The sequence below is a fragment of the Lissotriton helveticus genome, chromosome 12 (assembly GCF_964261635.1).
Source record: "Lissotriton helveticus chromosome 12, aLisHel1.1, whole genome shotgun sequence".
Taxonomy (NCBI): domain Eukaryota; kingdom Metazoa; phylum Chordata; class Amphibia; order Caudata; family Salamandridae; genus Lissotriton; species Lissotriton helveticus.
In genome coordinates, this window is record NC_136073.1 from 699300038 (window position 1) to 699319913 (window position 19876).

At 47.1% G+C, this 19876-nt stretch overlaps 1 protein-coding gene across 7 annotated transcripts in view; it reads left to right on the top strand.

The window, feature by feature from the left end:
* CNOT1 (CCR4-NOT transcription complex subunit 1) overlaps window positions 1–19876 on the top strand; it is a 1826813-nt gene that overhangs the window by 725142 nt on the left and 1081795 nt on the right. For all 7 annotated transcript variants that reach the window (XM_078668607.1, XM_078668606.1, XM_078668608.1 and 4 more), the window contains one exon: window positions 13922–14072. In XM_078668607.1, the coding sequence (XP_078524733.1) occupies window positions 13922–14072 (151 nt within the window). The remainder of the gene's footprint in view (window positions 1–13921; window positions 14073–19876) is intronic.

Consider the following 19876-nt stretch of genomic DNA (forward strand, 5'->3'; position numbering starts at 1 on the left):
TAAATTTCCAAGCGCCGACTTGCACCAAGTGTGTAACCTTTGCCTGTCCCCGGAACATAATGAGAGACTGCCATGCGTGTCGATCGTTTCGATTGAAAGACATTCGTGACCATCGGGCTTGACGCCAAGAGATGCAACACCAGAGCGGCTCCACACCGTACATATTTGGTGACGATTCCGACACAGAAAAGCAAGCTCAAGGACCTGAAGAGGAAGAACATTTCTATGTTTCCGTAGTCAACTCCGACATGGAAGAAGAGGACAAAGTTACTCCGGGTCAATGTACCATGAGTAAAGATGCTCATTTGCCCCCTCAACAACCAAAAACGAAGGCTCTGGTCCCTCCTCTGACTTCAGGCCAAGGTCGGCAACGACAAAAGATTTCCAATGCCCCGCCATCTGGCCCGGCTCCGAAACATAAAGGGATAGCCTTCTGGCTGGTGTTCAAGCCGGCCCCCCTCCGGTGCCAAAAAAACACCTTCCGCACCGAAACCCAATTCTAAACCTGTGTCGGTCACAATTCCACCATTGCCAAAGACTCTACTTTAGACAGTGAAAGGCTCGGAGCCGAAACCTTTGACGCCAAAACAAATAGTCTTTTGGGACTTTCCATTTAGTTTCGTTATTACTTTGTTTCTTGTTCACTCTTGGAGTAGCAGTGCAATGGCTACTTTAAAGAAGTCTGGATTTAAGCCTTGTAGAGTGTGTGGGGGACATATGTCAATCACTTATCCCCACAATGACTCTCAGGTATCTCGTCGGACCATGACTTTGGAGGCTGTTCCAGTTGTTGGAAGATGAATCTGAAGGCTTTGAAGGAGCGGGAGGCTAAGCTTTTTATGGCAAAAAGCAAGAAAGGAGAAGAGGGTCCTAAGAGGTCAAAGTCGTTGACCTCGTATAGTTGAAAAAGCACAAGAAGAGAAGGCATGGTTGTTGACGGCGCTCTTCGAAAGGTCGGGCTTCGAGGCCGCCTACCCCAACTCCGCAACGTCGCTCTGAAGATGTTATCTCATCGTCGCCTTCTCAAGCGACTCCGACTCACTCACCTATGGGTTCTCCGGTGCCAAGGGTATCTCTGGCACCAAGCGATTCTCCGGAGCCCAGGGAGTCTTCTCCTATGCCTGTGGCCTTGTCTGTTGCGGATCAGACGTCCCCGGCGCCTCTGCCTAGAATGGATTCAGACTCTGCAGTTTATTCACTCTTTCCTGGGTCAGATCCTTCGCATTTTCTTAATGTGATTTATGGCATGTTGGCTAGGGCTGCCTAACCTACTGGTGCGCCGTAGGGCCTGTGGGTCCGCTTGCTTTCAATTTGGGCGTCCCCCATCAATATGCCCAGGAACCCTTTGCGCCCTTTATGCCGTCTGAGCTGTCCTGGCACTTTCCGGCTCAGAGGTTTTTGACGCTGGTTTCTCAATCTCCAGCACCATCCGTTGAGCCTTCTTCCTCTTGGTTTTGATCGGTGCAGTTGCCCGCTTCAGAAGGTCTTATTTTGATGCGTGACTACGGCGCTGCGCTTGACGCTGCCGATTCTGAAGTTGTGGTCAAGGAGGGAATTCCAAAGACTGCTGTAGGAGGAAGACTATCAGCAGGATGAGGCTGAAGGTGAGATCAACTACTCTGTTGATGAGTTTGAGGGCCTTCGAGAGGCAAGTTGTCTAGACACTTCCCCTGAGTGGGAGCTTACACCTTCAAAGGCCTTGCCTTCTCAGGATGTTGCACCATACCATGCTGTCATCAGGAAAGCTGCTGAACTTTTAGTCCTTCAGTTTCCCACAACAGACGTCAGGCCAAATATTCTCAGAGGTGTTACATTCTCCATCTTCTGTGGTTCAGCCTCTTTTACATTTTAATGAGCACTTGACAGAGCCATTTGTGGAGGTGTGGCAGAAACCTTTATGGGCTCCTGCTGTTTCAAGCTCTGTATCAAGGAGGTACAGACCTGCTCCTAATGGTCCTGCCCTTCTTTCTGCTCATTCTTTGCCAGAAAGTTTGGTAGTGCAGACTTCATGTTCTTAACAGTCGGTTGGGTCTTTCCCTCAAAGTCCTGGAGACATAGGCTCTAAGAAATTGGCGCAATCTGCCAAGGTTTTTTCCTTAGAGTATGGTGTTAAAGGCTGTCAATGCAACATGCTTGTTGGGGAGGTATATACATGCCTTAATGGACTCGGCCAAACAGTTGGCTCCTACGTTGCCGGACAATGATCGTGGTTCCTTTTTAGAGGTTTTGGCGGATACGCAGGCTGCAGCCCGTCAAGTTATTCAGTCTGTCCTGGACACTGCTGATTCGGTAGCCAGGGTGATGCGTTACACTATCGCTACCAGGATGCGTGCCTGGCTCAGGTCTTCGGGGTTCTCTCCAGATGTGAAAGCTACTCTTCTTGATCTCTTTCGATAGATCCAAGCTTTTTGATGTAAAGGTGGATTCTGCACTGCAACGTTTCAAAGACAGAGCCACTGCAAAGTCCTTGGGTCTTTAGTCCCAATCTAGGGGCTTTTGTTATAGGAGGTACCATGGTTTTGGTAAGGTGGCTTCCTTTTGGGGCTGTCTGCAACAGCACAACCCTCTGTACATGTCGTAGTGGGAATGGCAGACGTCCTCTGCGGGGTGCATCCTGACAACTCTCCTACTCTTCCTCCCCTGTCCCCACCACTGGTACCACGTGAAAGCGGCTCTAAATCCCCCATCTTGAAGCATGTAGGTCCTGTAGGGTGGCGGGTGTCCTATTTTCTACAAGATTGGAAATCTTTCACACCTATTGGGTTTTGAATCTTGTGGAAAATGGGTACGCCCTTCCCTTCCTTGAGTTTCCTCTCTCTTATCCTCCTTGCCAGGGCTGGTGCTCAGAGGACAATTTGCTGCTTCTGCGGCAGAAGGTTCTTGTTTTGCTTCAGAAAGGTGCGATAGAGGTGGTTCCGGAGCAGGAAAGGGGTCAGGGATGCTTCTCCCTGTATTTCCTGATTCCTAAGAAGGATGGCAGGTTAAGACCGAACCTAGACCTCAGTCTTGAATTTTTACCTCCAGCAGGAGAAATTCAAGATGTTGACCCTAGCTCAGGTTCTTCAGGCGCTGCAGCAAGAAGACTGGATGGTGTTGATCGACTTAGAGGATGCGTATTTTCACATTCCCATCCTTGATTTGCATCGGACTTATCTCCGGTTTACGGTAGGGTCTTAACAATACCAGTTTGCGTTCTTCCTGTTGGGTCTCACTTCTGCACCAGGGGTCTTCACAAAGGTGATTGTGGCAGCTCGACTCAGTCATGATACTGTTTTCCCTTATTTTGCTCAAAGCAGTCGCTAGAGATGGTGCAGCATCATCTGCTAGTAACAGCACGACTATCTTTCTAGATAAATGTACCCACATCTCACCTGGAGCCCTCCCAGCGCAACTTGTTCATAGGGGCAGTACTGGACACTACTGTGTTGATCTTTCCCGCCTTCACAGAGGATTCGCAACATTCAAGAGATTCCTTTGTTTCACGATGGAGCTTTTGTTCCAGTCCTGAAGGTCCTACGCCTTCTCAGTCTGTTAGCTTCCTGCATATTGTTGGTCAGTCATGCCCGCTGGCAGTCGGTGCAGGTTCTGACTGAAAACACTACCGTGATGTGGTACATAAACAAACAGGGAGATTTAGGGTTGTATCGTCTACAGAGAGGCTCTGCCACTTTGGTCTTGGGCTCAGACCATCAGATTTGTGTGTTTGCAAATCATCTGGCTGGAGTGCTCAATGTGCATGCAGACAGTCGGTCTACATTTCTCTGCCGACCACAAGTGGAGGCTTCATCTAAAGGTAGTCCATCATATCTTCCTGAAGTGGGCATTCCCTTGGTTAGACCTTTTCGCAATTCAAGAGAACACGACCTGCCCATCATTCTGCAGTCACCAGTTTCCGATGCGATGAGCGTTGAGAGTTTCAGTTGCCATGGGATTCACAGCTCCTTTAAACGTTTCCTCCCATACCCTTGATTCCTCGGGTTCTAAGGAAGATTCACCAATACAGAGTCCATGTTATATTGATCGCCCCGGATTGGCCAAGAAGGATGTGGCACACAGATCTACTTAACCTTTCATCGGACCCTCCGCTCTGTCTCCCTCTGAGAACAGAACCTCCTCTTGCAGTCGCAGTTGCTACACCCCCCACCTCCAGACCCTGCACCTACATGCTTGGAGATTGTACGGGGCAATCGGAGTTCTTTCCCTCTCCCACCGGATGTGGTGGATGTTATTTATCATCCAGGAGACACTCCACCAAATATCTTTTCCTCTAGGTCATTGGTTCTCAAACTTTTGACTCCTGAGGACCCCCCCTAAATCACTAATGGAAGCCGGGGACCCCCAAGCAATTTGTACAATTTAAATTTCTTTTAAAAAACGCCTTTTGAAGTAGAGGCAATTTCAAGAGGGAGACAGCCTAAATTGGGTCTATTGGCATGGACATGTATGCTTACAGCAGTGTATTATTTACTGGTACAAGTCTCCTGCTCTCAGCCATAGCAGCACCTCTACATTCATTGGAGTGGTGACCCTTCCTTACAGCAACAGGTTGAATGATTGTGAGTTATTAGCATTTTTACCTATTCACAGTTTAAGAAGGTCTAAAATATTATACAATTATGAAGCATTTTAAAATAAAGACATGCCCCAAGGAGCAACGAATATTGTGAAAATTCTAACAAGATAGTGCACAAAGTGATGAGTCCAGTGTACAGAGCAAATTCAAGGTCTATGCTAGGAGTTCATCATGGAAGTGCAAGAGATGGCAGGGAGGTATCTGCACAGGAGGCATATTGTTTGAGTGAGATCCTGGAACTATGCTATGCCAATTACCATAAACCCCTGTTATAAATAATCTTTAGTCAGACAGCAGAACAACAGTTTACCACTAAGAGGTAAGCAGTGCAGTTAAGGCATATTTCAGAGAGGCCTCACCTGCCACCTGACATGACCCTCTCCTGTTATGATGCCCACTGCCAGGCGCGCAACACCCATTCGACTCAAAGGGCTTCAGCCCCCCGCCCCCCCCGGTCATGTCTGGTAGCCCGGCATGAGACACTTCCCGGGCACTCACACAGCCCCACCCGAGCACTTTGCAGGTCTTTAAAATACCATTTGCATGTTAATGAGGCCTTGCTGTTGTTTCACCCCTTCTAAGAGCCCCTGCAGCTCCACTCTGCATGTTGCTTGAAGATTCAAACCCCCCCCCCCGAAATTTTTTCTTAGCCCTCCCCTGAAATTTGGCTCTAGTTGCGCCTCTGCCCACTCCCCCATTGCCCCATCCCTTGCCAACAACAAACTGCAAAGGCTACACGGAATAAGAGCTTGATATGTCTAGCTTGACAGCACACATAATTCACCCAAGGGTTTGTGGAAAGTGATCAATCAGACAGCAGCACGAAAATCCTACTGCTGATCCTGACTGCATCTATTTTTACCTGCCTGCCAAGTAACGGTTACCTATACACATGTGCCTTTCAACGCATTTTTGCTTTTATTGTATTGCCTGTACTTTCATTGTTGTGTCTGTGGTCTGTCTTCCCCCGCTGCCTGTACAGGGGCCGTGCCCCTTTTTCTTCCCTCTGTTCCCCTCGCTCTCTGCTCTCTTTCCTTCTGTACCCCTCGCTGCCCCGTGTCTTTGCCTGGTTTTCCCTTCTGTTCCCCTCGCTGCCCCCTGCCTCTCTGCCCATTCTACCTTCTGTTCATAGCAGCCCCTATATTTCTGTATTCTGTATTTTCCCTCTGTGCCACTCGTTTTTTGTGCCAGTCTGCCCTCTCTGCCACTCGCTTTTGTGCCCCTTTTGCCTTCTGTTCCACTTGTTTTTCCTTTGTTTTTTGTGCCTTTCTGCCCTCTGTTCCACTCGTTTTTTGTGCCTCTCTGCCCCTCTGTTCCACTAGTTTTTCCCTCGTTTTATGTGCCCTTCTGCCCTCTGTTCCACGTGTTTTTTTGTGCCCTTCTGTGCCACTCGTTCTTTTTTTTGTGGTTTTTTTTAATCTTACATTATTGTACTCATTAAGACCTCATTGTACCTAGAGTCTTGAGGTCTGTGCACTGCTTAAGTCGATTTATAAATCCCCTGCAGACAGTCCGCAAACTACGGGCAAAGGACAGCAAGATGTAACCATTCTCCAGTGAAACAGGCAGTGCCCTTAACTTGGGAAACAATGGTGTTAATTACAGTTCATACGGACGAAGGAGCTCACCTGCAGTTTTCCATTAAGAATGTTATCTTTGGCAGATCCCTACACTGAATGGCCAGAATACCTTTAACAAGCAGCCCCTTCCGTCCGTACACAACATTAAAACAAAATAAAGCTCCTGGCTTCCCTAATGTGACAGCGACGGCCACTTTTCTTTCACCTTGGTTTAAAGATGTAAAAGCAGATATTACACAGGATGCAAGGATTTTTAGAGCTGCACCAGTGATTACCCGCACGGCGACCCGTTTATCCTATCTCCGACATCACTGATAAAACCTCGATCCGTCGGTGCATCACGTAGTTGCGAGGCCTATCTGAAAGAGACACGTTAGTATTAGATTCCTTACCTTAGAATATCCCCAGGCGTCAGACTGGATCCGGAAACTTTTGCGTAGCAGTACCCTTGCGCGTCGGTAGACGTCGTCTGCGGCTCCGCGTCAGTCGTCGGCGCCGTGATGTCGTCGGAGTACTTGGACGCCGCCTCCGCGTGCTGACGTCAGTTCTTCTTTTTTCCGCGCCAGCAAGCGCAGATCTCCTGGACCCAGGAGACTGGATGGTAGCGTTGGACTTGCAGGACGCTTATTTCCACATCCCCGTCCTGCCGGCCCACCGGCGCTACCTGCGGTTCACGGTTGGCCACGAGCACTTTAAGTTTACCGTGCTCCCCTTCGGCCTTACCAGCGCCCCACGGGTGTTCACAAAGGTGATGGCGGTGGTCGCAGCTCATCTGCGCAGGTTAGGGGTTTCAGTCTTCCCCTACCTCGACGACTGGTTGTTGAAGGCGGGCTCGCCCCAGACAGTCGTCAGCCACCTCCAGACTATGGCAGATCTCCTGCATCGGCTGGGGTTCTCAATCAATGTGCCGAAGTCACACCTGTGCCCCTCTCAGAAGCTCCTTTTCATCGGAGCGGTTCTCGACTCGGCGCAGTTTCGGGTTTATCCACCCGAGCAGCGGGTCCAGGATATTCAGGCTCTGATTCCCATCTTTCAGCCGTTATCCCGGGTCTCGGTCAGGTTGACGCTGCGGCTTCTGGGGCTGATGGCCTCCTGCACCCTGCTGGTGCATCACGCCAGGTGGCGGATGCGGGCTCTGCAGTGGGACCTGAAGTTTCAGTGGGCCCAGCATCAGGGCAACCTATCCGACCACGTCCTGTTCTCGGAGGGCACTGCGAGACAGCTGCAGTGGTGGCTCACGGACCGCGATTGGGTCAGCGGCAGATCCCTCTACCTTCCCCAACCGGAGCACGTAGTTGTGACGGATGCGTCCCTCCAGGGCTGGGGAGGCCACATGGGAGAGGCGGAGATCAGAGGCCTCTGGTCTCCGGCGGAGGCCCGCCTCCACATAAACCTGTTGGAGTTACGGGCGATTCGTCTAGCACTGAAAGCATTCCTCCCCTCTGTCCGGGGGAGTGTAGTGCAGGTGTTCACGGACAACACCACCGCCATGTGGTACTGCAACAAACAGGGCGGGGTGGGGTCGTGGACCCTTTGCCAGGAGGCTCTGCGCCTCTGGCAATGGCTGGAACGCCATGGCTGGTGGCTCAACACCTGGCAGGTTCTCTGAACGCCAGGGCGGACGAGCTCAGTCGTCGGTGCAAGATGGATCACGAATGGCGTCTGAACTCGGACGTGGCGCAAGGCCTCTTTCAGCAATGGGGAGAGCCTTGGTTAGATCTATTCGCCACCGAAGAGAACGCGCAGAACTGATGACATGTCATCAGTTCTGCGCGTTGGAATTTCCAAGGCGGCACTCGCTTGGAGACGCTTTTCGTCGCGAGTGGAGCTGCGGTCTACTGTACGCCTTTCCGCCTATACCACTTCTGCCCAGAGTGCTGAAGATCAAGCGCGACCGGGCCCAAGTCATCCTTGTGGCTCCGGACTGGGCACGAAGGTACTGGTATCCAGAGCTACTCAGTATGTCAGTCGATCCCCCGGTTCGTCTGCCTCTTCAGGAGGACCTTCTGTCGCAGCAGCAGGGGACGGTCCTCCACCCGAACCTGTCCAGTCTCCACCTCCATGCTTGGAGATTGAGCGGCGACAGTTGAGGCCATTTGACTTGCCTCCTGAAGTCTGTAACGTCATTCTGGCAGCCAGGCGTCCCTCCACAAAGTCGGTATACGCCTGCAGGTGGAACAGATTTGTGGCATGGTGCACTGTAAAGGCTGTGGATCCTCTTGCTGCCCCTCTTTCTGAGGTTCTTCTCTTCCTTCTTTCTCTTGCCCAGCAGGGCTCTGGTCTGGGCACTATCAAGGGCTACCTTTCTGCCCTTTCAGCCTTTCTGAGGCTGACTGACCAACCTTCTTTGTTCAAGTCCCCTATTGTAAATAGATTTCTGAAGGGCATCACACACCCGTTTCCTCCTGTTCCGTTTGTGATGCCTCAGTGGGACTTGAACCTGGTTCTTACATTTCTGATGTGCGCTCCCTTTGAGCCACTTCACAACTGTCCTCTACGCCTTCTAACTCTGAAGACTGCTTTCCTGGTTGCCATCACCTCTGCCAGGAGAGTGAGTGAGCTCCAGGCCCTTACTTGTACTCCACCTTTCCGTCCATCCGGACAAAGTGGTGTTGCGTACTAAGCCATCTTTCCTGCCCAAGGTTGTCACGGCCTTCCACATCGGGCAGTCTATCACCATGCCAAACTTCATCCCGCCACCGCATCCCTCTAAAGAGGAAGAGCGGCTCCACCGTCTGGACCCAAAACGTGCGCTCTCATTTTACTTGGATCGCACACGCCAGTTCCGGGTGGATGACCAACTCTTTGTTGGTTACGTGGGCGCGAAGAAGGGGAAAGCGGTGCACAAGAGGACCATCTCCCGGTGGATCATCTTATGTATCCAGGCATGCTACTCCTTGGCTAAAAAGGAGCCCCCTGTTGGATTGCGGGCTCACTCTACCCGTGCCACGGCGACTACAACTGCCCTGGGCCGGGGAGTGCCCTTACAAGACATCTGTCAGGCAGCTACGTGGGCATCGCTGCACACGTTTGCAAGACACTACTGCCTGGACAGCCAAGTCCGGAGGGATGGCTTCTTTGGCCGTTCCGTCCTCCAGGACTTTCTGGTGTGATTATTGGTTCGCAGACTCACCACCGGGGTTGGTATTGCTGGGGTATCTATTCTATGGTAAGGAATCTAATACTAACGTGTCTCTTTCAGATGCACAAGTTACTACTTGTGTAACAATATATCTGTAAGAGACATTAGTTAGTATTAGATTCCTTACCGACCCCCCCGTCCTCCCCGTTCTGTGAACCGATATCTAGGGTTAGGGTTTACCCCTTTCAGGGCCCTAGTTTCAATGGCACCAGTGTTGGTTTTTTGACATGGCTCTGCGTTTCTGGCGCAGAAAAGCTGTGTCTAAGAACTGACGTCAGCACGCGGAGGCGGCGGCTAAGTACTCCGACGTCATCACGGCGCCGACGACTGACGCGGAGCCGCAGACGACGCCTACCGACGCGCAAGGGTACTGCTACGCAAAAGTTTCCGGATCCAGTCTGACGCCTGGGGATATTCTAAGGTAAGGAATCTAATACTAACTAATGTCTCTTACAGATATATCGTTACACAAGTAGTAACTTGTGCTTTAGTGCATATCAAATGAGCCCAATCATTACTCATCAGTGGCCACAGCACAAAGGCTGGAAGTCAAATGCCGTGTTTTCACCAGGTGCTGTTCATCTGCCACGGTGCTGCTGGGCCAGGGGCGAGCCCACGTGACTCGCACACCAAAATGGGTTAAAGTTCGAACTGCCTTCCAGTGTTTCACTGGCAAAGATCGGATCTCATTTTTCAAGGGGAGGGGGAAGGGTGGAGTGTGCAAGCTGCTTCTCATTCTCGTCAACTTGTTTTGGTAGCATTCTGTGCTAAATGCCTTAGCTTTGTTCAACCACTAGAGAGACTGACCGACCCACTCTCTAAACATGTTCCTCTTGCGGACCCCCTGGGAATGTCTCACGGACCCCTGGGGGTCCGCGGACCACAGTTTGGAAAACGCTGCTCTAGGTCATGGGTACTCGGAAGCTTCCTGTTCGGAGGCCAAAATTACAGTGTGGATTGTGGCAGAGGGCTGCACCAGTAGGGGGATGGGGGAAGGGGGGGGGGTGGAAGGGGAGGAAGGGGGGTGGTAGGGGGGGAGGGTGGAGGGTGCAGGTCGAGGGTAAAACAAATCAAACCAGTTTCAAAACCTTAGACAATGCTGTATTTCAAAAGCAGATGTAACTACAAAGACCACATTTTGATTCATTTTTATTCGCAGACAATTGCAATCTTAAAAGGCATTGCATAGCTTTGTACAAACTTTGACCCCAATTCCATCACAGTCGGTCAGTCTGTGGGTCGGTCAGTCTGTGGGTCGGTCAGTCTGTGGGTCGGTCAGTCTGTGGGTCGGTCAGTCTGTGGGTCGGTCAGCCTGTGGGTCGGTCAGTCTGTGGGTCGTTCTCTGTATCTACTAGACCAAAGTAAGGTACAGTGTGTACAGAGACCACCATCCCCAGTGGTTTTCTTCCTTCCTGATCATCAGGACAAGGTTGTCCTTCAAACTCTACCTTCTTTCCTTCCCAAAGTGGTTACCTCTTTCCACATAGGAGAGACCATCACTTTGCCTACCTTCTTTTCACCCCGCTCCCTTCTAAAGAGGAGGAGAGGCTCCACTGTGTCGATCCAAAGCTTGTGCTCTCATTTTATCTGGACCGCACAAAACAATTCCGGGTGGATGATGTGCTCTTAGTTGATTATGTGGTGGGCAAGAAAGGTTGGGCTGTGCAAAAATGAACCATCTCTCAATGGGTTGTTCTTTGCATTAACACTTGTTGTTCCTTGGCGGAAACAGGAACCTCCAGTAGGGTTGCGCGCCCATTTCACCAGGGCGACGGCAGCCCCTACTGCTTTGGAATGTGGAGTCCCAGTTCATGACATCTGCCAGGCAGCCACGTGGGCTTCATTGCACAAGTCCGTAGAGACAGCTTCTTTGGCCTCTCAGGACTTCCTCGTGTGAATTAGGTTAGCAGACCCACCTCCGGTGTTGGTATTGCTGGTGTATCTATTCTAAGGTAAGGAATCCATAACTAATAGTCTTTCAGATGACCATGTTACTTACCTTCGTCAACAATATATCTGTAAGAGACATATATTAGTTATGGATGCTTTACAACCCCACTCATCTTCCCCTTTCTGCGAACTGACTTCTAGGGACAAGGAATCCTTTTCAGTGCCCTATTTTTATGCACCAGTGGTCAGTATGTTGCATGGCTCTGCGCTTCTGGCGTGGAATGTTGTGTAAAGAAGTGACGTCGACGCGCAGGAGCAGCATCTAAGTAGACACTGCAACGTCCTCCTGCTGATCACGACGCCAACCACGAACGCAGAGTCTACCTACGCCACCTAACAACGCGCAGGGGTACTGCTGAAGAAAAATTCTCCAGATCTAGTCTGACACCTGGGGGAAATTCTAAGGTAAGGAATCCATAACTAACATACGTCTTTCTGATATCGTTACCGAAGGTAAATAACTTGTTCGTTAAAGCAGTCAAATACACTTGTCTTGTCTCTACTGCGGTAATGTTATCCTATGGGAAAAACACATACTGCATACAGGTATTTAGCGACTTTCAGGACCAATCTTAAGGAGTTAATATAAGTATGGGGTAAGGTCCAAGGCAGCGCCAACAGTTCATCTTGGTAGGCTCTGCGCATAGCCATATCCCAGAGCTTCTAATTCTTCCATCACCAAGATGACGGAATTTTCCTAAAAAGGGGAAGGGCACATCAGGCTTCTCACTTTAGGGGTGTGACTGGCGTGGTAGTGCAGAACACATCTCTGTATATCCAATTTCCCGCCTGTAATGGCGCCAAATGGGCCCAGGACAGGGAGTGGCATTTCAACTGCCCGGGTAAGCCGTGGTCACATATCAAATGTGGCAGAGGTCTTTAAAACCTCCTGCTGTGATATGCTGATTACTTCTTGCTACCATCCTGCTTGGAGGAGGCAACAACACCTCCAGCCAGAGCATGCATTGTTTCTACCCTTAAAGCGTAGGTACTCACCTGCTGACGGTCAGAAACCGGTCTGTGGTGGCACCAGTTAGACAGCCCACTGGAGGCTTATCGGTTTTTAGGGGGCACCTCTAAGGTGCCCTCTGGGAGCACCAAGACACACAGCCTGCACTGGGTACCTGATTAGCAGGAACCCAGTGCACTTAAGTCAAAATTGCATCAAATACTATGCAGAAAATGGATGTGACCATGTGAAAAAAGGGTTCTTTCCTACTGGGAGGAGAATGCAGAGCATGAAAATATACAGTCCTAAATGCTATAAACAAGTGGGTAATAAATGTGATCTGGTAACACATTTCACTCCGCATAATTTTACTAATAAACATGTTGTCCCATTAATTAGTACAGTGCAAAGGCCTAAACCAAGTTTATTACCACCGTTCATCGAAGGGTAATTACAAACTTTTTTCTTTCTTAGATTGTGTGTAACAAATATACACAAACTTATGCCCCAAGTGTCAATAGCTTTTTGTTATTTCTGCCTTGGTGCTCAGAATTAACTGCTTGCATCCGAGTTTTTGTTGAATATATTAGTAAAAAAGAAATATGTGGAAAATGCCTTGCCATAGACCATATATACAATCTTTTAGAGACATCTAGCCACAGATGCCTTAATCTTTCTCAGGCGCTGGTCTGGATCCGTGAGTTTGCTCCCATAGCAAGTCCACACGTCTCCATATCGACTTCATCGGCTGTGACGGTGAGTCATAGAACTCCCTCACTAATTAAATTAAGGAATACTTGCCTAGATCCCGTCTCTACCAGCCGATGTGTTACCCAAGGTAAGTAAGTTGTTCATTGATATTCATAACCATTGTTGGTGGAGGGCCATCATTACTCCCTCTGCTTTGCCTCCCACCACACTCTTTGATGGTAAGGCTTGTTAATCTCTGCACTTCACCATAGATCTTGCGATCTCATCCTCTCAGTTTATATCTAAATTTCCAGATATGTTTGGAAGTGGTTGATTAGTTGGTGTGATTGAGACCACAGGAAGTAATGTCACTAACTGTATGCAGTTCAGTTTGGTTAGTCTAATTTAAACCTGAACACAGTTGTGGGTAGCTGTGGCACAGAGCATTCAGGCCTAACCTAAGGCAAACCGGTGTAAAGCATTCATTAATACCAAAACAGTAAAGTCAAATGCAACACATTAAAAGTCCCATTCCAATATATTAAAATAATATACATTTTACCGAACAAGCAGACGACAAAGCGACAAATCAGATCATGGAACCGGAGATGAGATTCTTGAGTGTTAGAGGTGAATTTTTTTTTAATAGCATTTTAGCCTTACAGAGCACCAACTGTGGGTATCTGTACATACTAGACCTGTGCTAGCATTCTCAAGATCGGTGTAGTCTTTTTTGCGATTCTGGAGTGGGAATGGGTTACATTTCTAGTGCTATCCGTTCAAAATAACTTTGTAGTGGTCACTTTTTCCTTACTTTTTTGAGAGTTTAACAATAACATTATGTATTAAAGGCACTTATAAGTTGTTTGCTCTAATATTGCGTGCAATATTTATGAATGTTAGGATGCATCAAGGAAACCTTGCTAGAAAATGCTATCATTGTCCTAATTCCCCCTGTGAGGAGTTAAGGGTTGGTGAGAGAATCTTTCCCTTTAGCACCAGGTACTGTTGGTATTAAGTGTCTCTTTGTCATACAGGAGCGTTTCTCAGGAGTTGTCTGAAACCATCCTCACTATGGTTGCAAATTGCAGTAACGTGATGAACAAAGCCAGACAGCCACCTCCTGGAGTCATGCCCAAAGGCCGTCCACCAAGTACAAGTAGCTTGGATGCAATTTCTCCTGTACAGGTAATTTTAAGGTTTAATGCGTCAACACTTGCATAACCATGCCCATTGTTTTTCTCTTGAAGATTGAACGGGGGGTTGCTAAGTGAGCTAGGTCTCCTTAAAGTGTAGAAAGTAGTTCTCTACACTTAGTGCTTTCAGCTAATTGCACACTTGATGATCTTGTTGTGTGATCTGTTGCAGCAGAATTTCAATGTTTTAAACTTTTTGGCTGAATGAATGATGTGAAGGCTTTGAATAGCTCTGTTTAAATTAGTTTTTCGTAGCCAAGTTGCTGGAAGAGCGCTGTTAGCTAATTCTAAATTCTCCAAGCACACATGGGAGGGGCATGGGAGTGACTTCTGTGTTATTCAATATGAGCTTTGACTTTAAAAGTTTTGCTCTTCTTTGTACATGTTGTCCTCCATTAAAGTGGACAATCTGTGCAGCAAAAGATGAGAAAGGTAGTTAACCACTTATTTCCGATGACAGTTGATTTCCTAATGAAATGACCAGATACTCCCTTGTTGCTGGGTCTGCAGAACATGTGGTGCCTGCTTCCAAGATGAACTGTACTGTCCCTGCTGGGAGGTGTAACCTAATCCTAGTGAAGGGGCAGGAAGTTGCTAATAGAAAATGACATGACAGGAACATCTTGACATATTGATCGTCTAACATCTGCAAGGTCACAGCTGCCCAGGATTAGCGATAGATACATGGTTAAAAGCTTATCAATCATCTAAATAAATTAAAAAAACGAATGTGGTTTTTCGCAGACCTGATGTAGGGTGCATTTATCTACTTCCTTTGCCAATCCATTATTCATATTCCAATTTGAGGACCACTCCCATGGAGGTTGCCCCACAGCCAGAATTGTTTGAGCCGTCCTTCTAGCCTTGTTAGTTGAAGTCCTGTTTCCACTACCCTTCAACTGAACTATTTTTACAGTGATTTATTGAGGGGCCCCTTCCTTGGGAAATCGAAACTGTATTTGATAGATTCCGAGATGCTGGCCCCTACATCTAAACCGTACCTTTGAGACAAATGGTGTAAACTGGCCCAAGATTTTGTCTGCCCTCAGCTGTAGCTTTAGATTTGTAGTATGTGTTGGCTGCAGATACACATGCTATGCACATTCCTGCCAATTAGTATCTGATGTCAAGCAGCAGATTACTTATCTTTGAATTTCTCAGGCATCGGACTGGATCTGGAAGATTTTTCTAGCAGCAATACCCTTGCGTCTCGGTAGGTGGCGTCTGTTGGCTGTGCATCACATCGTCTGCGTCTTCACCATTGATGTCTGCGTCTTCACCATTGATGTCTGCGTCACCTATATAGGCGCCACCTTGGTGTGCTGACAGTTATTTTCTTTCTGCGCCAGTCAGCACAGATCTGTGAAGAGGTACCCTCTGGCCTTTTTTGCGGGATTTTTTTGACCTTTTATTGAATATTTTTTGACCTTTTATTGAATATTTTTTGACCTTTTGTTGAATATTTTTTGGTGCGTAGATTTTTCCCCGCATGTCAAAGAAGACTTCTGGATTCAAACCGTGCAGTGCCTGCCACCTTGCCATGTCGGTGATGGATCCACACTTTGTTTGTCTTTAGTGCCTTGAGCCCAACCACGGTTCAGAGTTGTGCTCAGACTGCCAGGCCATTGCTCCGAACGATTTGAGTGAGCAATCCATAAAGCTGCTTGCGGCCTGGTGCTTCGTACCAAATTGTTTGTCATGGATGTCTCGTTCTTGGTCCAGATGAAGGTCCAGTCACTGTTCCGTTGGTCCTAAGTCCTTGTCCTCCCCCTCTAAGTAGTCTGGTAGGTCCGGTAAGAGGCATAAGAAACACAAGAACTCAAAGGATGCTTTGAATTTTATCCCCATGCTTTGCCATCCAACGCGACAGAGGAGCCACAGCGCTTTAGGACTTGTTCCGCGGAATGTGTGACTGGTTCAGCTCTGTGCTTTCTTGCCTTCCCTAGAGCGACCCCCCTGCCCAGCCCAGAATTTAATGATGCCATGTGCCTTATATTTGGGCTGTCTTACTTGGCCTGTGGTTATTCACGCTACTTTCTGGTCCTAAAGAAGGGTAAGGGCCTGCTCCCTACCCTAGATGTGCAAGTACTCCACTACTTCCCCAAAAAGGGAACATTTAAAAATGCTCACACTGGCACAGGTCTTGTCTGCCCTAGATCCAGGAAACTGGACGGTAGCGATGGACTTGCATGCCACTTTTTCACATTCCTATCCTGCGTGCTCATTGGCGCAACCTGTGGTTTACTGCAGGCCACGGGCACTCGCAGTTCTCTTCCAGGGGATCCTCATCAATAGCCATAAGCACTGAAAATTCCCACCCATGTGCGGGGACCCCGGAAATAACATAAAAATTATATATGGAAATAACACATACAGCTCTACATATATGTATATACAATTACCACGCAAAGGTGCTTCCTGGCACCAAACAGACGGACAACTTGATTGAGCTGATACTGCTAGCCGCAATAGCGTTTATTTAATCATTTCAAAAGTGCAACTCTAACATCGTTTCGGCAACGCAGTGGCCTTGATTACATGAGCGCGTCGCAAGTAAGTGATGTTTAAATTAGAAATCATATTACCATGTGACGCTTCTGACCGTATGGGACGCCGCCACTCTTAACTCAGGTATTGGATTGGAATACCTGGACCTTCGTTCTGAGCCCCGCACCTATACTACTTATGGCTTGACTGCGTGCCTTTGCTTGGACTTTGTGAACCACTATATTAGATCATGCAAACCTGAAAAATCCGATATTTACGTCACTATACTGTTACATATTCTTCCAGACTACGGGCAGAATTTGTGCTAATTTACATCTGACTGATTATATGTGATACAAATCTCTGGATATACCGCATCCTGAGACTCCTTGACTTTGGGTTCATTTTAAACGTTGAATTTTTTGGACGTATGGTGTGAAGGGCTGATAATTAACCTCTCAGCTTCTTCTGGAGTCTAACAGACGTCGGCGTTCTACTGTACCAGACTTCCTTATATATTTCCTGTATATTCTTCTTCAGCCTTGAAAAAGTTGTCAGTACACATCTAGTACTTACGAAACACGTGTCGGCTGTTCCTTGCTTTGTGAATTGAAGCTGCTGTTTTTTATACGATGTATTAAAGAATAAAAAGACAGAGAAGACTCTTTAACTACGAGGGATTGCGACCATTTCTTGTGTCCTGCATTACTCAATGCTATTGTCCGACTGTGATTATCAGATTACAATTGTGTGATATTGATTCTTAGGATGGTGCATACTTGATACAACCATTTCTTTATGATACTTATTTGTTGAGAAATTTTCCCTTTTCCCAACTTATATGTCACCCTTGGTAGTGAGTGACGTTGGCTGTTATTGCACTCCGCTAGTTTGATGATACTAGTTTATTAATTTCTGTCCTTTATTTTTTCTTGTGAACTACAACTATTTTTGTGAATGTGCGGATACCCCTCCCATGAGGGACACCACTACCCTGCTTTTGTCTCTTTCACCATGTGACATTACTTCCGCTGACAGCATGAACAAAGAGGAAATACTCACTGAAATTGAAATGTAAACAAAACACGCACTGGATATTAACCCCCGACAAAAAGTGATGACATAAACTCACTGGTATATCATTGATGCGAATCTAGTATTTAAAAAGGAAATATAATTGTTACATGAAAATGTATTTCATGAGTCAAGTGACATAAAATCAATTCATTAGATGATATTTTGTTGGTCACATTACTGATATACTGAAACATAACAAAGCACAAATGTCAATATACAGTACATTTTGTTTGAGGAAATCAAACATAAACTAGAAATTTAAGATGTTAAAATTTCCAAGGATTTTCTTTGCTGTAGCCTTTAAAACCGTGAGTTAAAATTGATAATCATACAAATACTAAGTGTTCAAATGCGGAGTCCGATATAGATCTCCAAATATATGAAAAGTGCATCGTTATTATGTATATTCCTCTATAAAGTGCTACGTGCAGACCTCCATGAACTTTACATGTGCAAAAAAAGCTTAAAGTGCAAAAGGTGCAATAAGTGAAGTTAAAACGGAGAGAAGGCTGCATGAGAATTCAAAAGATATTTACAAAAAAATGATTAATATATCATGGATGGAGCTATTTGTACATAAGAGCAGCTGGACTAGAACTTGTAATAGGCTTCCAAGCTGGTCTTGCGTAAAACAGTAGTTATAAATGATCCTGACTTAACCGAATCAGTCTAAAATGGTAATAAATAACTAAAACCCCTACTTCTAGATGCATTTCAAAACAAATAAACACATCTGGGCTTTAAGCTAAAAACTACTGTGCAGCTACAGATAATAATGTAAATCCTCACATATATTCAATCCTTGAGGAGCCTTCGTATCTTGTTCAACGATGTATTTTGTCTCCAACTTTGTTTTTTCTCTCGGTTGCCCCCTCGTTTAATAGATACACTGTCTATAACATATTGGAGAACATTTAGGTTATCGTGTTCCAATTTTATGTGCCTAGCTAAAGGGTATGTAGGATTAAAATTAACCGTTCCAAGTAAGTGCTGCAGGATTTGCACCTATACCTGCAATTTCGTGCTACCAACGTAACGTAATCCACACCTACATTGCAGGACGTATACAGCATAGACTGTGCAACAGGTGTAATGCCCTTTGAATTGTATGGAAACATCCGAAAAAGCAGTGGAATAAACCTTGGTGTTCACCCCAAATTTGCAAGCACGACAGGTGCTGCACAGAAAGAAACTTTTTTTGGGGGAAAGCCAACCACTTTTGATGTCTAGTTCTGGGCTTGTTTTTACCAGATCACTACACATGGAGTAGGCTTTGCGATAAGTGAAGTTGGGTTTATTGGGCAGTACCTGCTGGAGCATGGCATCAGTGAGGACTATAGGCTACTGGGTATTAATGATACTTTTAATAGCATTGGCCTGCCTACAGTAGGTGGATATAAACCTGCAGGGGACATGTCCAGTGTTATCCTGGCACACCCCATCTCCTATAGTGTCTTGTGAGTAGATGACGTTAGTTGGTGGTCCATCGCTAGGCTCCAATAAAGACTGCCTGCCCCTGTTGTTGGCCTTTTTCATTGCTATATCCAGTCTTGGCCTTATAGCCTCTCTCCAGAAACCTAAATCTGGCTGCTGCTTGTGCCAATGCCAATGCCTCGCTAGTACTGCAAGCTGTACGAATTTGCAAGAAGTCGCCATAAGGAAGGCTGGAAATGGTGTGTTGGGGATGAAAACTGGTAGCATGCAATAAGGTATTGCCCGCTGTCAGTTTCCTGTAAAGGCATGTTTCATTAGCTCTATTTTCTATATACACTGTGATGTCAAGGAAATTAATGGTTAAAGGATCAATATGTGCTGTAAAGTGCAAATTCAAGATAAGGTTTATTGCATCAATAAAATCTTTGGCCGGAGTGTGAGAAGTTGGCCTGATATATGATGCTCACTAGTTCTAGTGATCACCTTGTATCAGTCCAAACAACCCTTATGGTGATTGGTTGTAAGTCAACCGTATAGACCAGCTATCCTAATGGTAGCATGGACAAAGTTCAAGTTCAAGTTCGAGCATTTGTATAGCGCGCTACTCACCCAGAGGGTCTCAAGGCGCTTGGGGAAGGGGTTCATTATTTGTCGAATAGCCAGGTTTTCAGTTCTTTTCTGAAGGAGATGTGGTTCTGAGTAAGGCGGAGGTGGGATGGTAGTGAGTTCCAGGTCTTGGCAGCCAGGAAGGAGAAGGATCTGCCACCCATGGTGGATTTCCGGATGCGTGGGACTGCG